This window comes from Rutilus rutilus (genome assembly GCF_951802725.1).
Source record: "Rutilus rutilus genome assembly, chromosome: 21".
Lineage (NCBI taxonomy): Eukaryota > Metazoa > Chordata > Actinopteri > Cypriniformes > Leuciscidae > Rutilus > Rutilus rutilus.
This window is the reverse complement of record NC_140226.1, coordinates 25853256-25875247: the sequence shown is the minus strand read 5'-3', so window position 1 is coordinate 25875247 and position 21992 is coordinate 25853256. Positions and strand designations below refer to the sequence as shown.

At 39.1% G+C, this 21992-nt stretch overlaps 1 protein-coding gene across 14 annotated transcripts in view; it reads right to left on the bottom strand.

Moving 5' to 3' along the window:
- Positions 1–21992, bottom strand: part of gphna (gephyrin a) — an 81934-nt gene that overhangs the window by 31837 nt on the left and 28105 nt on the right. For 8 of the 14 annotated variants that reach the window (XM_084394338.1, XM_084394347.1, XM_084394346.1 and 5 more), the window contains exons 3-9: positions 17959–18016; positions 17246–17338; positions 14224–14318; positions 14026–14092; positions 10453–10725; positions 9885–10001; positions 6806–6937 (exon numbers count right to left, since the gene is read on the bottom strand). In XM_084394338.1, coding sequence (XP_084250464.1) covers positions 6806–6937; positions 9885–10001; positions 10453–10725; positions 14026–14092; positions 14224–14318; positions 17246–17338; positions 17959–18016 — 835 coding nt within the window. The remainder of the gene's footprint in view (positions 1–6805; positions 6938–9884; positions 10002–10452; positions 10726–14025; positions 14093–14223; positions 14319–17245; positions 17339–17958; positions 18017–21992) is intronic. The other 6 variants (XM_084394340.1, XM_084394339.1, XM_084394342.1 and 3 more) reach the window with 1 other exon arrangement.

Sequence of the window (21992 nt, the reverse complement as noted above, 5' to 3'; positions counted from 1 at the left end):
GCCACAGTAATGTATCCAGTACGACCACATCAGACCACTGCAGCTGTTACAAAACCAAGTGGCTGCTCCTTACGCTGTAGATCATGCTGCACCCTGAAATCCCCCTGTCCCACGATCCCCCTCGGAGTCTATCTGAAGCCCTACTAACTTACACCCCACACGCACACACATCCAAAACAGACACGTGTATAACAAAACAGAGTGACGCATCAGAGAGGAGAAAGACGGCGCTTACCATGCTTTATCCTGGTACACAGAAGAATGCCGCAAGTCTCCCGTGCACACACTGACACACGCACACACACGCACACACACTACACGCATGAAGCCAGAGAGAGTGTAGGAGGGGAGAAAGAGGTGGAGTGAGACAGCATGCAAAAGCAGAGGATGAGTAAAAAACCACTGGGATCTAAATTTGGAGGAAGTGCAACCACAGATTTGAGGGATGTACGGCATAACGGGGTTGACGACTGTGTGTGCGGTTACGGAGAGCGTTTTCTGAAATCAGATCGGCTCAGACGAAGCATGTGAGTGGGTTAAGAGAGGGAGAGAGAGTGTAAAAACGTATTATGCATTATTACCTCTGTGTTTAGTGCGCATGGAGAGCTCACAGCCAAACAGGGTCTTATGTAACAGCTGGACGATGTGCTGAGGGAATGCAGTGAGCATATGTGTGTGTGTGTGTGTGTGTTTGAGTGTCTGTGTTGCCTCTGGCCGTACTGGATGATGTATGCTCGGAAAAGGTTTTTAATCACACGCTGCTTTCACACCGCACACAAATCCAATTTGGCTTCACATCCGATCTTTAGGCCTGATTGTTATTTTGATGAAATAGGAATTGTTTGTTCAGAATGTTAAGTTTCAGTGAATCCTCATTGTAACGATTTTAGTGTCAGCATGGTTCTAAAAGTCTCTCTCATACAACAAGCTGTCAGCTTGGAAAGAGACGACTGGAAAACTGGAATTCAGCCTCTGCTGATGTCTACTACACCGTTCTGCTGACCAGAACATAAGCTACATTTTATGCATTCATGCATATATTGTGTGCAAAACTGCTGATTTGTTCACTACACAGTGAATGTCACACAGTTCACTATATAACTAAGGAAGGAGTCAAACAAAAAATGAACATATTCAGACACAGCTCCAGACAATATTGAGCGCACTATGTATTTTTACACACATTATCATTCAAAGTCTCATAAAAAAGTAAAAAAAAAACAGTAAAAAAAACAAAAAAAAAACAGCATACTGACCCTGAAGTTTTAAAATGCAGAGAACCTGCTTGAAATCTGACTGATCAGAATGCAGACTTTGGATTTAATGTTTTGGTTCCCATTTGGAACTGAAACTGTTTGGTTACCAACATTCTAAAAGAAAAACAATTCTATTATGTTCCACAGAAGAAACAAAGGTTTGGAACGGCATGATGATGGATTTTTTTTTTGGGATGTACTATCTATTTAAGTGCCTCTGTCTAAGTCAAACAATCCAGTATATATAATGTACAGTATAAGCAGTAGAGCTGCATGATTCTGGATAAATTGAGAAATAATTTTTTTTTTTTTTTTTAAATAGAGATCAAGATTCTCCCACGATTCTGAATAGACAACTAAACAAAATACCATGTCATTTTCTAGAGGTTCTGACAAAATGTTAACTGCTGTGGTCCATTTAAAAATATTTAATTAATTTAATTTAATTTTGTGAAGCTGTTTTATACCTACACGACAACTGCTCTCTCTGGGTCAGCGAGACGCAGTAAACGCAGATTTTAATGTTTGCTGTGATCGTGCTTGTCAAAGGTTTAATAGACGCAGGAAAATCGTTGTCAATTAAGAATAAGATCATGTGGGTGTTTGAATCAAAATTGCAATCTTTTGACGATTAATCTTTTAACGATTACTTTTAGCCTAAAAAATTTTATATTCCAAAGTGATTTACAATGATTAAAAGCCTCATTATCCTAAAAATGTTAGGATGATTTTATGATAATGAGGCGTTTAATCAATGTAAATGACTGTTCATGGGCTTATTACATGTTAAATGTATTTTTGTTTTCCTATTTTCATAAAACGTAAGTCTTTCATCTTGTCTTAATTTACTTGATAAAATAATAAAAATGCTGTATCTTAAATCTAGGTAATGGTATATTAAGTCCAAAGAAAGTATTTTTTACACAAACGCTAGGGTCCACCCTGTACATGTGCAGCTCGATTTTTCTAAACGGTTGAGTTATGACAGTTTGATTAAAAATTATGAGGTCAAACTTAAATTAAATGCTCAAAATAATATCAATGCCATGCATTTAGAAAACAGATTTTTATTTGATTACAAATTTAATTTGGCCCCTCTATGAATGTGAGCCCCACCACAGTCTCTCTTTCTCACACACACACACACACACACACACACTATCCGCATATAAATTCTCCACACATTTGTGAACCTGCCATAACTCTATTTTTTCAAATCTGGGAATTCCCCAAATGCTCAAGCTGGTAGGTACACTGCTAAACAGCGCATGTAACAGAGTACACACACACACTTCTCTGCACGTTCTTTACTCTGTAGCCTCTAACTGTTAAGTGCCACCTGACACCCTTGTTCAGCAACTAAAGCCAAACTGCCAGACACTTGTCATAAAAAACAACAGTCAGCAGAATTAAAACCCAGCCTGAGGTCAACGCTGAAGCTTAGAGCACTTCATTGGAATTCTGCTTACAACAGGCATTTCACATACATCCTAAAAAAAATATGATATAAAGAGGCCAAAACACTTCCATTATATACTTCAAGCATTTTGCAACCAACTTTACATAGTCTGTTACTAAGACAAATACTTGCATCTATTAAAGGAAAACACAGTTGTAATACACACTGTGTTCACTAGAGGGAGACAGGGAAACTAGTGCAGAACCACTAATTACTTATTCTTATTATGTTGACAGATTTCACACACACATATGACTTATGTGACCCATTGTCTCATGAGCTAAATTGACACACATACAGTGGTCCTTACCCATGATGTCCACGTCATCAGGGCCAAAATAGGAAACACACACTAATACTATGACAGTAAAAAACAATTGAGAAAGAGCTGAAATCAAAGTAACTTATTGTCACGCACTCCACAACAAAATGTAACTTGAAATGAATAAACACAAAGAAATGACTACATTCAGTAAACAACTCGATTGTCTACACCAATAGCACTTTTCATTCAAAAGTTGAGATGCGAGTGCATGTTTGATAATGATGTATAAAGTGACCAAATACAGACACAATAGGGTAGATCTCGGATGCTTTCGCACCGGGTAGATCTAGGAACTAACCACCAGGGTGATTCCCTGAGAACATGATTATGTATTTCTGCTCAGCTAGCAACACTGGACATCAAGCACACGGCATACGCCAATAACTTTTCATTACTATCTACTCTCTATGTATAAAAGTTCTATCTAATAAAGTATTAGACAGGACTGTTAGACAGACCGTAAACTACTGAACACGGAGAATGCGAGCACTGTGTACTCAGGCTCTGGCTGGCGTTCTCAGCGACGTCAAAATAAAGGTCCGCCGCGTTGTCAAAATAAAAGTCACAACAACAATTACGGTTTACGTCACTTCAGAGTTCCTACCGGTTCCTACTGGCGGTGCGAATGCAACCAGTAAAACGTTCCATGGGGAACAAGTAGTTTCACTTGCTCCCCTCAAAGTTTCGTTGGGTTTTCTCCTGTAAAGGTTAAGAGGTCCATCGATCACTGTTTTCCATGTTCGTAGAGTTAGTTTGTTGACTAAATATATAGGCTAAAATCTGTGTTTACACAGCCTTTTTAAAAATGGCGAGTGCTGGCGTTCTGCGTGCGTTCGGCCAATCAGCGTACTCTAATGTCACGGATAGTTCCTGTAGTGCTGGTTTAGACCCTACTCTGATGTAGGAGCTAAATTAGTTCCTCCCAAAAAGTTCCTAGAACTGAAATCGTTCCTAGTTCCTGCAGTGCGAACACGCCAAAATCCGGGAACTTCCGCCAATAGTTCTAGGAACTATGAAAAGGTTCCTCAGGTGTGAAAGCACCTAATGCGAGTCAGGCCGTTTACACCTGGTATTAAGATACGTTTTGGTCGATCGGATAACAAGTAGACGAGGGAGGCACATTCCCGTTTACACCTGGTGTTTTAATCCGTCTCTTTTGTCCACTTTCAACCACTTATGTCCCGATTTCTTCGAGGGGACGGTCTTTGGTCGGGTAAATGTATGTGTTTTTTTTGGGTTTTTTTCAGATCTTTCGATCTAATGGGCAAACGCGCATGGAGACAACGGAAAAACATACTGAGAGCAGCAGCTTTCGTTTCTGCTCTGATAGCAGCAAGACCACGCCGAATTCTGTGAGAGTTTGTTAGAAATCAGGAATGGTGAGAGAACATTGTGATTGGTAAATTTTTCGTCTTCAAACCAAATTTGGGTCTTCATCCGACAAAGTTTAAATCCAGTCTGGCTAGTGTGCTTCCCATAATTTTTCCACATTAGGTCAGTAGGTGGAGAGCAGGTGGTCCTTTGTAGCCTAGAAATCTAGACGCACCCTAGCGGCAGCAAAATTGATTTTGCAGCCTGTGTAGTCTAGCAACTCTCCGTTGACTTTCGAGCTGGAAAAACTCTAGTCTGGCCAATCAAATCGTGTATAGAGTCGGTGGATGACGGCAGAGTTGTGACGGTTCTGTGTGAATTCTCTGCTACTTGAAAACAAAGAATGGCTGATGACGAACAGCGGTCTTTCGAATCGGCTTTGGCTGCGACTCTGGAGGACTTGGAGCTTTTCTTTGAGAAAAGAACAAAGAACGGCACTTAAGTCATTCTTAAAAAATGAAGATGTGTTTGTAGTTTTGCCGACCAGATACGGCAAAAGTTTAATCTATCAACTAGCTCCGCTGGTGGGCAAACGCTCTGGTTGGTTGTAGCGCTATCCTATTGCGTGCAGAGGGAATTTGAAAGACAACCGTTTATCCCACCCCTCAATTTGAGCCGTGCCAATGGTGAGTTGCCAGACCTAACATCTTGATGTAGGTCTGGCTTGCCAGCAGGGATGGAAATTAACTTTTTTGTTCACCGGCCACTGTGGCTGGTGGATTTCAAAATCTACCAGCCACTCAATGTTTTTACCAGCCACTTTCTTGTTTTTAACCGACAATGTGTAACTGCATGTGAAAATTAATACTACAAGATCTACAATAGCAGTTTATTTAATCTCAAGTCTCAATGAAATAATGACATTTTCTCTTTCTCTCTTATATATATTTCTCTTTTTTACCTGGATGTGGCATTTGAATGATTCGTGGTCTTTTATGGCTTCCAGTTTTAGGTTTTTAGTCCCAACAATGAAACTAGGGCTGGGCGATATGGACCACAAGTCATATCCCGATTATTTAGGCTGAATATCGATATACGATATATATCACAATATTTTTAGTCATGTCACAAGTAGTTTTATTGAAACCAGCTATTTCCACACACACAAGTACTGTCCTCCTTTACTTAACATAAATTGTAAGAATATGACTAGTACTAATAAATAAACATTAGGCCTATGCTAAAGCTATTAAATAGCAGTCCCAAACTAGTTTTTGTTAATACAATGATGGTATGAGCCACTAGAGTCATTTAAAAATATAAAAAATAACACAAAGAAAAATAAAGTGGCATTTTGGGGTTAATATGGAAACGACAGTTACCATGGTGAATACACAATATTAACAATAACTGTTAATGAACCATGGAAGCTGCTCCTGGTGAATAGTATGAAAATCATCCCTGCATTACTTTTATTTTGTGTAATTTACAACGTAACGGCGTTGCATGCTCGTAGTTTATTTTGCACTTTATATACAATGAGGCGATACACAGCGCGCGCCGCCGCATGCGCGTGCAATTGAAGAGTGTGCACTACGAGAACAGGATAACGGCTGACGTGACAGGACAAGAAAGTCCGTTTTTCTGAGGTGAAAGACTTTATTTCAGCGTACACTTATGTCCTCTAAAAGTGTCCGCCATCTGTGTGAAACAGTATATTTTTATTTACCCGCCACGGTGGCCGGTAGGTGAAGCGAGTTTACCCGCCACAACACAAAATCACCCGCATTTGGCTGGTGGCGGGTGCTAATTTCCATCCCTGCTTGCCAGGCTAGGTCCTTTGTGGCTATCTGAACGCATTCGACCACATGTGCGTTTACACAACTAAAGCAATCCAGTCGAATGCGTTTTCGGCTACCTCTGGAAGTGGTCGAAAGTGGACAAGCTCAAAACGTTTCAGACCTTGTTTACACCTGTACACAAGCGTCGTCCACTTGTGATCCGATCGACCATCTTAAACGCATCTTAATACCAGGCGTAAACAGGTCCTTAGAGACACTTTAAATAACTGTTAATATGCTGCAAAAAAACAAAACAACACCCAAAACAGCTCCTGAATATCTTAAATAAAATAATAACAAATGTATTAATAGCCCCTTATAGAATTCATCTAATCATACCGTTGGATCTAAAACAACAAACTGTCAACCGCTACAGGAAGAAAATCAAATTGGCCAAACTTAAAATTCAGCCAGTGAAGAAGCCCCGCGTCTCCTCTCACACGGCCCAATGAGCAAAGTCACTGCTGTCTGGAATGCAAAGCAGTGTGTCAAGCAGCCAATGAGGTGGCAGCAGATGAGGATCCAGCCATGGAGGATACTGAGTGCATGACGAAACAGAAAGCTGAGGGGAGAAGGAATGGTGTGAATAAAGGGAGAAGGGGCGGAGTCTTACTTTAGGGGTGGGGCAGGAGGCAGTGGAGAGGCGGGACTGCTGAGCACAAGGAGACTCTGAGGGTGTGGTGCTGAGAGAGGCGGTGTCCCGCGGCAACACCTGCACGCCTCGTGAAATGATGGACTCTGGGATCTGGAAATAGAAGACCGTGACAGTCAAATTCAGTAAAGAATTGTCAAAATTAAGCATTTATACTTAAATATTATTGTTTACACTACCATTCAAGGGTTTAGAGTCTTAATACTTTTATTCAGCAAGGACACAGTAAATTGCTCAAAAGTGACAGTAAAGAAATGTATAATGTTACAAAAGATTTCTATTTCAAATAAATGCTTTTCTTTTGAACTTTCTATTTACCAAAGAATCATAAAAAAAAAAAAAAAGGTTTCCTAAAAAATGTTAAGCGGCACAACTGTTTTCAACCTGATAATAATAAGAAATGCTTCTTGAGCACTAAATCATCATATCAAAATCATGTGAGACTGAAGACCAGAGTAATGGCTGCTGAAAAATTCAGCTTTGCCATTATAGGAACAAATTGCATTTTAAAACATATTCAAATAGAAATTGGTTCACTGAAATCGTAATAATTTTTCACACTATTTCGGTATTTTTTATCAAATAAAAGCAATCTTGTTGAGCATAAGAAACCTTAAAAAATTAATTATTCCAAACTTTCGAATGGTAGTGTATGATGAAGTAAAATGGTTGAGAAGGACTAAGGTATTTTAGCTAAACTGAAATTAAGTAATTAAATCTAAATTAAATTTAAGTCAAAAATAAAATAAAAAACAACTAAATAATTGTGTGTACGCACATATATAGATATATAATTATTTAAAATATATATAAAAATAAATGACATACACATATACATATACATATTTAATTGTAAATGTAAAAAAAAAAATTGTATTTATTTATTTAAAGAAATTAAACCCCTGATCTTTGACAACAATCACATTTTTAGTCGTTAACATATGACCTCCATATGTGTTGGCTGGCACATTGCAAAGCATTAGCCAATCATAACACTGCTTATTTGCATATAGAACTCTCAAAGGTGCAATAGCATCAGAGAGGGGTGGTAAATAATGTAACACAACATTAAACCTTGATTAACATGGATTTTCAAATGCTACAGAAGCGCATAATATGGCCCATTAAATGTCTGCAGAAAGCATCAATGAACATCCACAACGAAGACAAATATATGAAACGCCAGTGATATTTGTTACTGTATTCAGACTGAGACTCTGCCTTTGATCCAGCAGGCGAGTCTTCGTGCAGTAACAAACTGCAGCTATGCTGTCTGGGAGAACCGTGGTGGGATTAAGCAGGAGTCTGATGGGCAGAAGGGCGAAGAGCGCAGGGATCTTCCATAGGAACGCTGGGGCTTAACGGAGCACTAATTAACACTGGGGCTAAATCAAGGCCTCGCAGGAAAGAGCAGCTCCACAAGCGCTTTAATTACCCAGCGCAGAAGCTAACCCTGCGCTAATAATAGCATTCGACTCAACCTCTGCCTTCCCAGGAGACTCGTGCTGCGAGCGCTCCCTGTGGAGAACACAGTAATGCCAACCTGCATGACCCCATTATAATTACTATATAAAGACAGCTAATACAGGATATACACTCAATCCTCTGCTATCAGGGAAAAAGCTTTACAAGACCAGGCAAAGCTGAACAACAAGACAAATATTGCTTACTAGATAATAAACTGATACAAGGCATTACAGAAAGAAAGTGAGACGTGCTTGCCAGTGCAACACTAAGGTGTTGTGGGTGGTTGCCAAGGTGTTACTTGCTGGCAAATTCAAAAAAGCAAGACCTCAAAGTGCCAAGTCTATGATATTTTGGTCTCTAGATATGGCTTTATGTCTAAATAAATAAACAAATCAATAGCAGTATATATATATATATATATATATATATATTAATAATTTACATTTACAATTAGCATTAAAAAGGTTAACTTTGTTGTTATTGTATTGTGATGCAAAATCATTTTGTGTAACATTCAGATTAATGAAAATTAATTTAAAAAAAATAACATTTAAATTATGAATGAAATTATATCAATGTTAAATGCCTGGTTTGCTTAAATTTTTATTATTAAATAATATTAAAAGAGATGGTACAGGTTTATACATATGTTGATGTTACACAATCTACACAAGAGTTAAAGTGCCCCTATTATGCTTTTTCTGATATTTCCTTTCATGTAGCGTTTAATATAGCTGTTTGAGAATGTAAAACGTCTGCAAAGTTTCAAAGTTTAAAGTGCATGATAATTGGAGTTATGGTCTACCAAAAGAAAGAACCAATTCAGAACGGCCTGAAAAGAGTCGCCAGTAATTCCAGCCTTACTTCCTCCTCAAACCTATGTAGATTTGTAACATATTTGCATAATGCCAGGCTAATGTCTTCATTAGCAACATCTACTTTAACCCCGTCCTTAAACACCGTACAGTAGTTGTAGCTGAGGTCTGGAAGAGTTTGGTTCATGATGTTGCGGGAGTAAATCCACTTTGCATGCACTTTCAAAGGATGAGTACTTGAATTGATACGGTAAAAACTGACACCATTGTTACTGTTCATTTCACTGTGTATAAAAGTGCTGAGGAAGCCTTTGGAGCTGAAATTCAGATATGGTAATGGATGTTTGGTTTCTGTAAGACGTAGGCCAATCAGAGAAGAGTGGGCTCTTGGAAAGTAGGGGTTTAGAGAGACGAACTGTTTATTGAACTGCTTTAGACACGGTGAGGAAATAGGTGATGCTGCAATGGAGACCTCCAAAACAAATTTAGGAACCTTTAAAATAGCATAATAGGGACACTTTACATTAATTCAAGACTGCAGTAGATAAGTAGTAAAAAATATATATATAGACAAGGAGGTGTCAATTATTTAATATTTTGGTCTTTAAATATGGTTTTCCTGTTTTATCATCAACCAATAGTAATAGTGACAAATCATGACATTTCATTTCTATGATTGGTTGTGAAACTAGATGATCAAAAGGGCCAATGGAATATCAGGAGAGGTGAATATGGATGGAAAGGTGGGTGTGCCTTACCGTGTCGCTGCAGGAGCAGGTGAAATGGGAGGGAATGGAAGTGGGCGGGATGAAGCCACTCAAGGGCTGCCCACCTTTCGCCATGAAAACGGCATGGCTGGGATGAGACTTCATGTTCTGATGATGAATATGAGACATATAAACATGACAAAAGACTTCACACATGTACACACAAAACATGTATTAATGGAACATCAAGGGCAAGAGATGGTGAAAGAAGGGGTAGAGCGTCATTTTTTCAATGTCAAAATTTCAGTTTTCTTTCTCCTACTCCACTTTTAGGAAAACCTGTTTGAAAGCAGTTGCTGCCAATCCACTAGTGGCACAGAAATTACACACTTTACCATTGAATACAATACGAAATTACTTTATTAGCCTATTTAATGCAAGTTTATCTTCATAAAGTGATTAAGAATGATTTATTTTGGTAATTTGTAATAATTTAAAGAAGAGAAAAAAACAATCTGATACAAAAACATATCAGTGAAATAAGCCAGTCTTAGATATTAAAAGAACAGCTTGAGCCAGTATGAGTGTTTGAGACTAAATAACCATTAATGGTGCTCACCTTAGCAGCAATAGCAGCTGCTGTGATGTGAGAGGAGCCGCTGTCCTCTGTGGACGCAATGCCACTGTCCTTCTTCTCCTCGTCCTCTTCCTCACACTGCACACCCTTGTCTTCTGTCTGCTTGTGTGGGCTGGTGGTGGGTGGAGGGGAGAGGGGAGGCGGAGGGGATGGCAGGTCCTCTAGAGCGTCGTGTACCTCCTTCACCTTCACTATGGCGTCCCGTAGCAGGTCTATGGCGTGGGGCAGAGCAGGCAGGATGAACTGGAAGCACTCCTGTGAAAAGGGAGAGAAGAAACATGTGAAACTATGAAACAGCAAGAAGATCTTTTAAACCCAAAACATGTTTCTTTCATATCAATGAGCTCATGAGCAGCGCCGTGATGCCGTGGTACTAATTGCACGTTGCAATAATGTGACAAGACAGTGGACAAGCAATAGAAATATTAATTATAAATGCACTTATAATTCATTCAATACTGAAAATAACTTATATACTTAAATATATAAATATCTTTAAACAAAAAATGAAATTTAATAAGTAATATAACTTGGCCAGTATTTGAGTGTGTAATGTATATTTATTATGAGTATCACATTGGTAAATGTTGTGGAAAAGAGCCATTAATTTAATTTAATTTAATTTAATTTAATTTTTTGTTCCAAAACAAATCAAACATAACATAAGTAAACAGTACATAATACATATCTTTATTAATTATTTAATTTACATAAATACAGAATATTAAACTTAGATAAATAGAATCAAGTTTAAAAAGGTTAAAATAAATGATTTCATTCTCTTATTATACTGTTTGATGGAAAATCTTACTGTCTGACATTCGGGGGAATAATAAGAAATTATGATTTTTACAATAAAAAATGACATTCTGGGATTATTATTATTATGGTTTGCTTTTCAAAATTTACATAATTTGTTTAATATTATTACAAGAGATCAAGCTATGGTATAGCATTATACATGTTAATCAAGAATCAACACACAAGCTAAAATAAATGCCTGACTGAAGTAGATTTTTTTTTTCTTATAGTGTATTTGACATTAATATTTGTATCATACAACATTTAACGTGCTTAAAAGAGCTTAAATAATATTTAACCTGAGCTACTCCTTTAAGATTTGAACAGTGGAATTATAAAAAACAAATTAATCTGTTGTATCTCCTCAGAGTTCAACTTTCTCCAGCTCCTAAGCGTCAAGTGTACTGTTTAGCAGTAATGCGAGGTCTTTACGGCGTAAATCCCTCTTGTTCTCCTCCAACGTAATGGGCCACTATCTATCCGGATCCCCTAATAGGATGACATACAGGCCAACCTATTGACACTAACTTAATGGAATTTCTAATACAGTTGGACATCCTCCATTTTGAGGGGATGAAGTCCGATAAGGACACAGCATGTGAACTTAACACAGGTGGCCAAACTCGATTGCTCTTAAACCACATTTCTTAAGTACTTCTGACAAGAGACATTAATAATAATGAAGGAAAGGACGGCAGCAGGGATGGAGACCGGTCCAGGGAGGGTTGATGCAGTGGAGTGTTTCCCCCCGCAGGTCTGATGTGGTTGCATCTCTCCGTTTTGGTGACTCAGAGTTAAAACGAAGATTAATGTGTGGAGACATTAGAAGTCCATAGGCTACTTCATGTCCTCTTGGTGCATGTAGGAATGGTCTATTTTTGTCTTCCTGGTGCAAGGTGAGGCACATGTGTGTGCGCTGACACTCCAGATCAGAGCGCGCTGCTCTGTAGGAATAATGGCACCTGAGCTCAAAGAAAGAGTGATTGGCAACTCAGACACGCTGACCAGACAGGAACATGCCAATATGGATGTGTGATGTGAAGCCACATCACTGTAAAAGCAGATGGACACATTTCACGTCCAGTTTCCTCGAAACTCCTACAACGTAGCCCTTATTCAGAGCGGAGGCATTATAAGACATTTTGTCAGTCACTTCACTTGGTTTCTATTTTGTTGTGTTCAACAGATCAACCGTTTTCTTGTCAAAAAGCAATGCATGTAATGCATACAATTTAAGACGTAGCATTGACGTATGTGTTCAAATCCAATGCAATAATCTAAAACATATGGGTTTCAACTTCTGCCAACTTTTAAACCCTTGGAACTCTTGGAAACTTTACATTTTTACCATTAAACTATGAAAATCCATCATAAAAAAATGTGATAATTACGATAATCTAAACAGAGCAAAATAATTGTACAATTTTATGCGAAATTTAGTTCTGATAGAGTTTTTAAAAAATTCTATTGCCTCACAGTTTTTTTTTAACACACCCAAAAATGTTGCACCTGATACAGTGAAGCTGTGCGTGGACCTTTTTCTAGCAGCCTTGGTTCCCACACAGAGAACGATTACACATTGTTCATTTACATATACTACTGACATTGTAACAATACAAAGCTGGTTGAAAATCTATGAATTTATACTTTAATTGTGTGTATTTAGGATACATAAAATGCTAGCTATCTTAATTAGCAAGGAGTTAGCTATTTTATTAATTTATTTATTCATCACATAATGAAACTTAACACTTTATATGAGATGTAGCGGAAACATTCAGGAATTTGAGAAAGTGCCCAAGGTTGAAGAAACACCAATTATGTTTATTTTAGCACTTCATGGCCCTTTGAAGTTTGTTTGTGTTTCCCATTCTAGTGCACACTGGGAACACGCATTCCCATTTTCTCAGATGTGCTGAGGTCTGTGGCCCTTCCCCGTTTCAAATTCACTCAGTTTACTTAAACGGTAACAATTTTCCTGCATCAGAGCTCTTGCTGAGAACATTAGCGATCTAAAGGCGTTGCGGAGTTTCTCTGTGGACCGGTGTCTCTCTCTCTCTAAACCTTTAGCGTTGTGGCCTGGGTCTGTCTCCATTTTAAAAGCAAGAAGGGCAAACTCAGTCCAGAAGCAGAGTCGCTGTCATAGAGGAGGAGCTGGGGATGTGAGGAGGCTGCTTTTATGGGTCGTGGACGTGGGATGGAGGGTGCTTTTATTTAGGAAGGGAGAGGGGGTGTGTAGTCGCTGAGCTGGACTGAGCATAAAGGGGTTCTTCAAAGTTTAATCCCCTTATCGGCTCGGCTTCTGGACTTCAAAGCAGCAGTGACAGCAGAGTTCTCCGTGGCTGGGGCTGATGGGTAATGGAGATTAATACCACGGCCCTATCAGCAGAGCTGCACGGGAAGTAGCTCTAATAGGATTGGCCACAATGTTAACACGGTAAGCGAGGGTGAACGTATATGTGAGAGGTGAAGGAAGGGGAGTGGCGAATACTCATTCTATATATATATATATAATTTAAAGAGCTTTTTACATGGTGATTTTTTATTTAATTTATAATTTTCATTTATGTAATGTATCATATGTATAGTCTGATATAGATTACTCTTACATAAATAAATACAATTTATAAACAATATAAGCAATCGCTTATATATTTTATAGATATTTCAGAATAGTTGAAGACAAGGAAGTGATCAGAATACTTATGTACCAAAAGAGAGACACACACACACACACACACACAAATAGCTTACCTGTGAGCCCTTCTTGCTCCCAGGTAAATTAATGATGAGGGTTTTGCCTCTGATTCCACATACGGGTCTACAGGAAGGAGATGATTAGTATTTAATCCAATTAGTATTCAAAACACATCCTTTACACTTGTGTGTTTGAGAGTGAAAGGCAGAAAGGAGGAGTGAGATGAGAGGACATGTCTGTGCATGTGCATTCACCTGGATAGCATGCCGAGTGGCGTGACATTTAGGGAGCCCATGAGCATTGCTAGAGCCATCCCTGGAGCTTCACGCTCAATCACCTCTCTGGTGGCCTGCGGACGACAGAACACACACATATATAAGCAACAAGTAGTTCATAATCCAATGTCAAAAGCACCAGTACTTTGGAGTCAAGTCTTTCTACAGTACCAAATTTTCTTGGTTCCTGAATAATTACTTGGTTACTTGAATAAAAGCCTAAATTCAACCCGTTCATCATATAAAGTGATCGTGTCTCTTCAGAAAATTTTGGATTTCATATGGATTAGTTTTACGATGTTTTCATGTACTTTTTGAAGCGTCAAGTGTGGATCTGTCAAAGGCGGGACAGAAAGCTCTCAGATTTCATCAAGAAGATCTTATTTTGTGTTCTGAAGATAAACGAAAGTCGTACGGGTTTGGAACGACATGAGGGTGAGTAATTAATGACAGAATTTTCATATTTAGGTGAACTATCCCTTTAAGAAAAGTGCTACGCTGCATTTTTGTGCCATCTAGTGGTTTAAAAGAGAATAAAGACAAATGCGCCTTTTACCCCGGTAAACATTTTAAATGCACAGGTTTATTTTCTCAACTTATAGTAATACACCCAATGACATCAAGTAGTACACTAGACATGAAAGGCCGGAAAGGAAGAGTTCACCAAAACCTAAAAATTCTGTCATCATGAGATATAAAAAAAAAAAAAAAAGTTTCAGTGTCTCAGTGTTTTTTTGTTCATTCAATGAAAGTAAAAGGGGTCCAATGTTGTCCAAAACTCAAGTTCAAAATATCTTCTTGTGTGTTCCTCATGAAAAACAAAGTCATACAGGTTTGATATGACATGAGGATGAGTGAATGATGACAATTTTTGTTCCCAGGTTCAAATAAATAGCCTATATAGGGGGTCTTCAAATATTGTGTCGGACAGTGGCCTTCGAGTCAAAAATGATCATGTCGTGACTGCATGTTTTGTCAGTGTAAGTGCCACCAATTTTGTTCAGTAAATGTAAAAATGTAAAAAATGTATAACATACATGCTAACAGGCTAAGCTAATTCATCATTTAGAGCCAATAGGGGTTATGCGCAACATACTTCCGGGTTCTACAAAACAGATATAACTACTTCCGGTCGTCAGCTACTGCGGTAAACAGCGTAGGAATGGCGACCTTTTATAGCCGGTGTTTACAGGAGCTACCCATTCTATCCATTTCAGATGTACATCGTATTGCCAAACGGACTTCCAGAGCCTCGAGTACTCCGTTAGATAAAGGATTTAAGTTTTTACGCCTCCTCATTTATTCATGATTATGAAGGTATGTAAGTTAGTATATGTAGCTTTTGATAATGGCACCCGATGTAGAGTTAGCTAACTATCAGTAAGTTAGTTTAGACTTGTATGCTATCATAGTAGTTTAACCTTTTATATTTGCTTGCAGACTGCATTTTATTTTTTTTATAAAAATTTTTTTTCTGATACTTAAGCATTCGTGACATTTTAATTAAAACAGAAATAAGAATTGTATTCTAAAAAAAGCGCAAAATAAGTTACCTCAGAGATCATCTACCGCTTCAGATGCGTACGGTAATGCAAACCGGAAATGTTTATACCTGTTTTCCGGTTCGAACGTTGGGCGTTCCGCATAACCCCTATTGTTCTTCACAGTACAGTTGCTGAGAATTATCACTACGAACACAATTCCAGTGGGCCTTTTATGTCTCTACTCTTCCATCTGAAATCCCCGTTCACTGAACCCTTCTCAGCCACCCAAGGGACACATATCCCTCCATCTCCACTGTCCCATCCCGATGGAACACACACACACACACACACACACCCTGCACACAGTCTACTCAAACAAACACATTCAAGAACACACGCAAAGTCAGAAGAAAAGTGCACAGCAGGGAAGGAAGGAGAAGAAAACGAAAGGGATCTCAGGCTAAAGGAAGGAGAGAATTTCTCACCGATGTGACGCACTGTGCCCTTGGAATTGAATGACACTTCAAACACTCACATTAGTAAAAAGGAGAAGGAGTGCAGGGTACATCAAAAAAAATATCTACACAGCATCGTTCCACCAGGCACAATCCCCACCAGACAGACTCCCATATGGATATACACCGTTTCACTCGCACACATCAATTACAGCACCTTTGTGTGGAGATCTGCAGGAACACACACGCATATTTTCTCCTTATGGATCAACTAACTTTTATGAGTCAGTTCACTTTAGTAAATCAAAAACATACTGCGCAACCACAGTGGTTCATCTGCCAAACAAATTACTCTTTTGTATATATAATTGGTGTTTTGAACAAAGTCACTTACGCTCACCAAGACTGCATTTGTTTGATTTAAAAATGTATTCTTCTGAAAAAAAAAGCTGTATGTACAGCTATTACTACAGTCCTCACACGATGCTGATTCAGTGCTAAAAAAAAACATTTCTTATTATCAATGTTGAAAAAAAAGTTGTGCTGCTTAATATTTTTGTGGAAATAATGATACTTTTAGGATTATTTGATGAATTGAACATTAAAAACAGCATTTATCACATAGACATCCTTTGTATAATCTCTTGACTGCAACTTTTGATTAATTTAATGCACCCTTGCTGAATAAAAGTATTATTCTCTTCTTTCTTTTTTTAGACTTACTGACCCCAAAATTTTGAATGGCAGTGTTTATAATTGTCAATTATACATAACATGATAAGACCGTATTTATGCCACTTCTAAAAAGACTAGTAAAGCTATTAAAAAGTAGTTACAAATACACATAATCGCAAGGACTGTTTTTCATAAGAAAGCATCAACCAAGCAGCATGCATGTGAATGTGAAAATAAATTGTGCACAAAAATACACAATGCCCAAATATACAGAAGTGACAATTTCTCTCATTCTCATTCGAACTCAGAAAACAAGGACACATGGGGGTGGGGACAAAAACACACACTCACATGGACACAAACACAAACAGGTGGGCTCCCATGTACCTCAGGCGTGACATCACGGGGTGCAAAACCCGTTCCACCGGTGGTCAGAATCAAGTTGAGCTCCTTCTCATCGCACCAGTCCACCAGTGTCTCCTTTAAAGCGCGCGCACACACAGAATATCAACACAAAACATTCAACAGTAATTCTATATAGTGCAAAAAGATACATTCGTATCCCTCAAACTACTGGTGCAACATCATTTCAGCTATTTCGGGCATATGGTCTGGCCTAATAAATAAAACATCCATTTTTATTCTGCTGTTACCAGCAAAAAATATCATATACAGTGGCGCCGAAAAGTAGTTGAACATTTAAGCCATTGCATCATTGCAGCAATAGACTTTTAACCAACTAGTCCTCCATGGTGATTTTTAGTGGATGTCTATCACAGTAACCACATGTGAAGTTCACCACATTGCTTTATCATTTAAAAACTGCACAAAATTCCTTGATGAAATGTTTTGCTTAAAATGGGTTTAATACTTGTTTTTGTAATGCAATGATATGTATACTTGTTAAATGTGGCTTGAGTGTCCAAATACATTTTAGACGCTTCATTACATTTTTCCATATCTGAGCTCAGATAAAATCCATGTTGTGGATAAGAGTGCAGCACTAATACTGGCCTCTAGGGGGCAGTAGTGTGCAAAGGTGTGTATGGATGTGCATGTTTGCCTCATGGTCTCACTGAAGGGGTGAGAGGAAGCATTACCTTGATCTCGTCAATCTCATCAGGGACTATTTTGTATGCAGAGATTATGCCTCCGAGCCTGTGGGTGAAACACACAAACAACAGCAACCGTTAGTGTATGTTCAGTCCCAACAGCAGGGGAGAAACAGGGAGCGAGAGAGGGGAAAAAAACACAATGTGACAGAGTGCAGGAAAAAGAAAGAGCAACACAATGCCAGAGGTACCAGAAAGCTGTCAAAATACATCCCCACACACTCCACCCACAACCAGAATGACAGTTAAAGAAGAAATTTCTTTCTTTCACAGGGCTCTTGCTGTTTTATTCACTTCTGCATTCACAGGGGTGACGGCTCACTAAGGATCAAATTTTGACAGTGCTGTTTTAGGCCACAAAACAGGTGGATTAACACAATAGCTAGGTTTCAAGTACAAGCCTCCTATATAAACGTAAATTTGCACTCAAAACTTTTGAGCAAACCATGTTCAAATACTGAAGTGCAGCACACACTAGTGGCTGCTTCTAGTACTGCAGCTCGCAATACAGAGACAGACAGATGCAAGCACACTTACCATTTTTGATTTCGACAAACAAACTTGTACATTATCCAGCTAGGGACTGATTATATATAAATAATTGATTATATAAATAAACAAATTAATGTTTCATGTTCATTTAAGTTTAAATTATGTTATTACGTGAGAAGAAAGGTGATACAAGACGCAGACTACCACAGCTAAGTTGGAAATCAGTTGCCGGATACAATGACCAATTAAACAGTTTAAAGCTCTTTAAATATTAAACAGGAAGCTATTAAGGAAACAGCGCGGGAGATGATGCAAGTCAGACTCAAACTTGTATGGTCTGCGTGAGCACCACGTCTTGACATGGACCGCAGAGCTACGTGTCCAACTAAAGAGGCTAAAACCAGGACAAACGGAAAAGATTTTTCAGACATTCCTTTTTCCGAATGGCTCAGGACTGGTTTTCTGGAGCTTATTTGTATATTTGGGGCTCTCTCACGTTGTTGTTTTGCATTTACATTCTCTCTTGAATCACCTCTATCAGTCCATCTAACTACTATGGTGTAATGCCCATAAAAGAGCAAGAAATAGAGAAAAAGAAAGAAAGAGAGAGGGAGAGGAAGGAGAGACAGAGAGAGAGCAGAGACTAAAAGAAGAATATGCTGAACACAAAGATGCAGAGCTCTTTAATCCGGTTGCCAGGGAAACCGCTGGTGTGTGAAGATTGGGGGTTTGGAAAGAGGTGCTTTAAGACGGAGATGAGTTTGGGATTTCAACCTGGGTATTTTGTTTGTGTAAGTGAGTACACACATGCACATACGCGAACAAAGGAAGGCGAAGAATGCTGAATTTAACTGAAGCGTCTACTGAATCTGGACGAAACTGTTCGATTGTGGCTTTATAAATGAATGTGTACGTGGGTTGGGCAGCACAGTCCGTCAAACCCAAATCAGTGTGTTAACGTGTGTCTTTGTGTGCTAATTTAGTTGAGGTTTCAACCTGAATGAACCCTGAATAAAGCCATCACACACTGTTTTCAACTTTAAAATCTCTGTGGTGCAGTACATGGATGCCACGAATAGCCACCCATGCTCAACTAAGCAGACAAGGATTTGGAATATATAGGGATGAATTTACTAACTACTTTTACACAGTATTTCAGAGCATAAAACACCATGTTATTCAATTACCATCTGCAATTAAAGGCACAGTATGTGGTTGCTTATCTAAAACAATAACAAGGACATAGCTTGAAGAAGCGTGGAATCATGGGAGTTGTCGTCTTCACCTCCACAGCCGATGGAAAGCAATCCTACGGGACTCTGAATTATGTTCATGGATAACCTAATGTATTAAAAGTTTCATTAACGTTACTGTGGTATGAAGCAGGGCGGGACCAATAGCAGAACGAGGACGGTGGAGCGAATGCTTATGAGAGACACCTGCATGACACACCTCCTTCTTTCCTGAACTTGTTTGTTTCTTTGTTACAGTTACGTTTGATCACTTACATTTCACATTATTTTATTTTATTTAATTCTAATGAAATAGCCACAAGTGCTGAATTACTACTCCTACGGGCCACTTTTTTTTTGACAAAATAAAATTGTGGGGTAATGCAGCACTGTTTTACTTCAATTCAATTTGACTAAAAATACATTTAAGTGTGTTGAAAGTTATGTTAATGTTACTCTGTGTGTTCGCTTGGTGGCTGGTATGAGACACTTGTTGCACACTGCAGTAAGCTAGATCAATATTACAATGAGCACTTAATGTATTAAATGTGTGGTGAAAATCAAGTTTTTAATGTTGTTTATATGTCCATGTTTTAATATTCTTTAATACAAACCATGTGCAAAAGTCAGCACCATTGCTGAGTATTTTCTCCTTAAAACTGCAGCGAACCAAAGACAGTCTTTAAAAATGCGATTTGAAATCGCTGGTGTTTCTGTCGTCAAAAACTACCTTGTAACCAACGAGTGGATCTCTGATACCCCTTTTCCACCAACAAGAACCGGGTGCTGGTTCAGAGCTAGAGCTATTGCCAGTTCGGAGTTGGTTCGACTGACGAGCTTATTAAGAACCCGTTTGCGTTTCCACCGGCCAGAGAGCCACAACAGAGCTATATCTTACGTCACTGCATACGTATCATGTTGCCCAGCAACGCTAGTGCGGCAGCGCCAAACACTAACACACCAGACTTGTTCGAGATGCATCGGCTTCTCGCAGAACGATCAGCACATGAAATCAAAGCACTGCGAAAGCGATCAAAAAGCACAAGGAGTCGTATGATCTCCAAACACTCCCGAATCTCTGATCGGTCCACGCTGCTCCGATGCATCTCGAACAAGGCATCAACAATAATAGACGTTGCGTTACTATGGATGCTCATGGGTTTGCGAAAATAAATCGGCATCCAAACACGGCGAATCCAACGCGTTCGTGCAGCTCGCCGTAACTTACATAGACGGATATTATAATCGAGCTGCTATTAGCTCGACTAGCTGCTATTTAAAAATGGCGGTCACAAGTTTCTCTTCAGTCTTGTTGGCCACGGTAACCCCGCCCCCAGCCTCTGACGCAAGCGGTTCTTTCTTGGCTCCGTTCTAGACCCTGCAATGATTTGGTGCTACTTAAGAACCAGTTTTACTGGTTCGGAGCTGGTGCTTTGGCGGTGGAAAAACAAAGAACCGATTTGAAACTAGGCTCTGGCTCCGAACCAGCACCAGCTCTGCCTTGGTGGAAAAGGGGTATGAGCTGTTGTGAGTGAGTGGAGGTGGGGCTAATTTGCATATTCATAGAACCGTGTATACTAAATGAGGCAAGGGTGTAGAGTTACATTCAAACTATTTTAAGGCATGGAGAATTTTTTTCAAGGAAATACCATTTAAATATGTCATTTTGGTGATCATAGAGGAGTTTTCTTTTACTGTTCAGTACTTTCCTAGTACAGTTAGCATTGCGCTAAACACGTCTGCGGTAAACGGGAAGTAAAAAAAAAAGTTTTAGTGAGAAGAGACCCAGTAAAGTAGTCTACAACTTGCAACTTGCGTTAGGCACAGATATTCTAGACTTGTTTGCGCAGTTACCTGATTTGGATACAGTACGTCATGTAGTGAATTGGATGTCCTACTTGAACCCACCGAAAAATACAGAACAGGCAGACATAGGTGCTTTTGCAGGTGATGCAGGTTCAAATATGGTCCCATCCCAATCCCATCCCTCCCAATTTCCAGTCTCCTCTCTACTGTCATTGATTTAACAAAAACGTATAAACAGACCACTCTGGCGAGTTAATAAATAACTGTCTGCAGGCCCGTTGCAAATAAAAGCCGGTTTCATAAGGAACTATAACCTTGGTGACCCTTTTCTGCTCTCAGGTGAAGACACGTCCATTTCTGTTTCTCAGGTGAGTGCTCAGCTATCCCTTCTCTCAAACGTCTGCATGTTCACCTCTCTGTAGGTGAAGACGTCAGAATCATCTCTATCCAGAGGACGATGAGCCACGCGTGTCCCCCACTATGATTAATTCA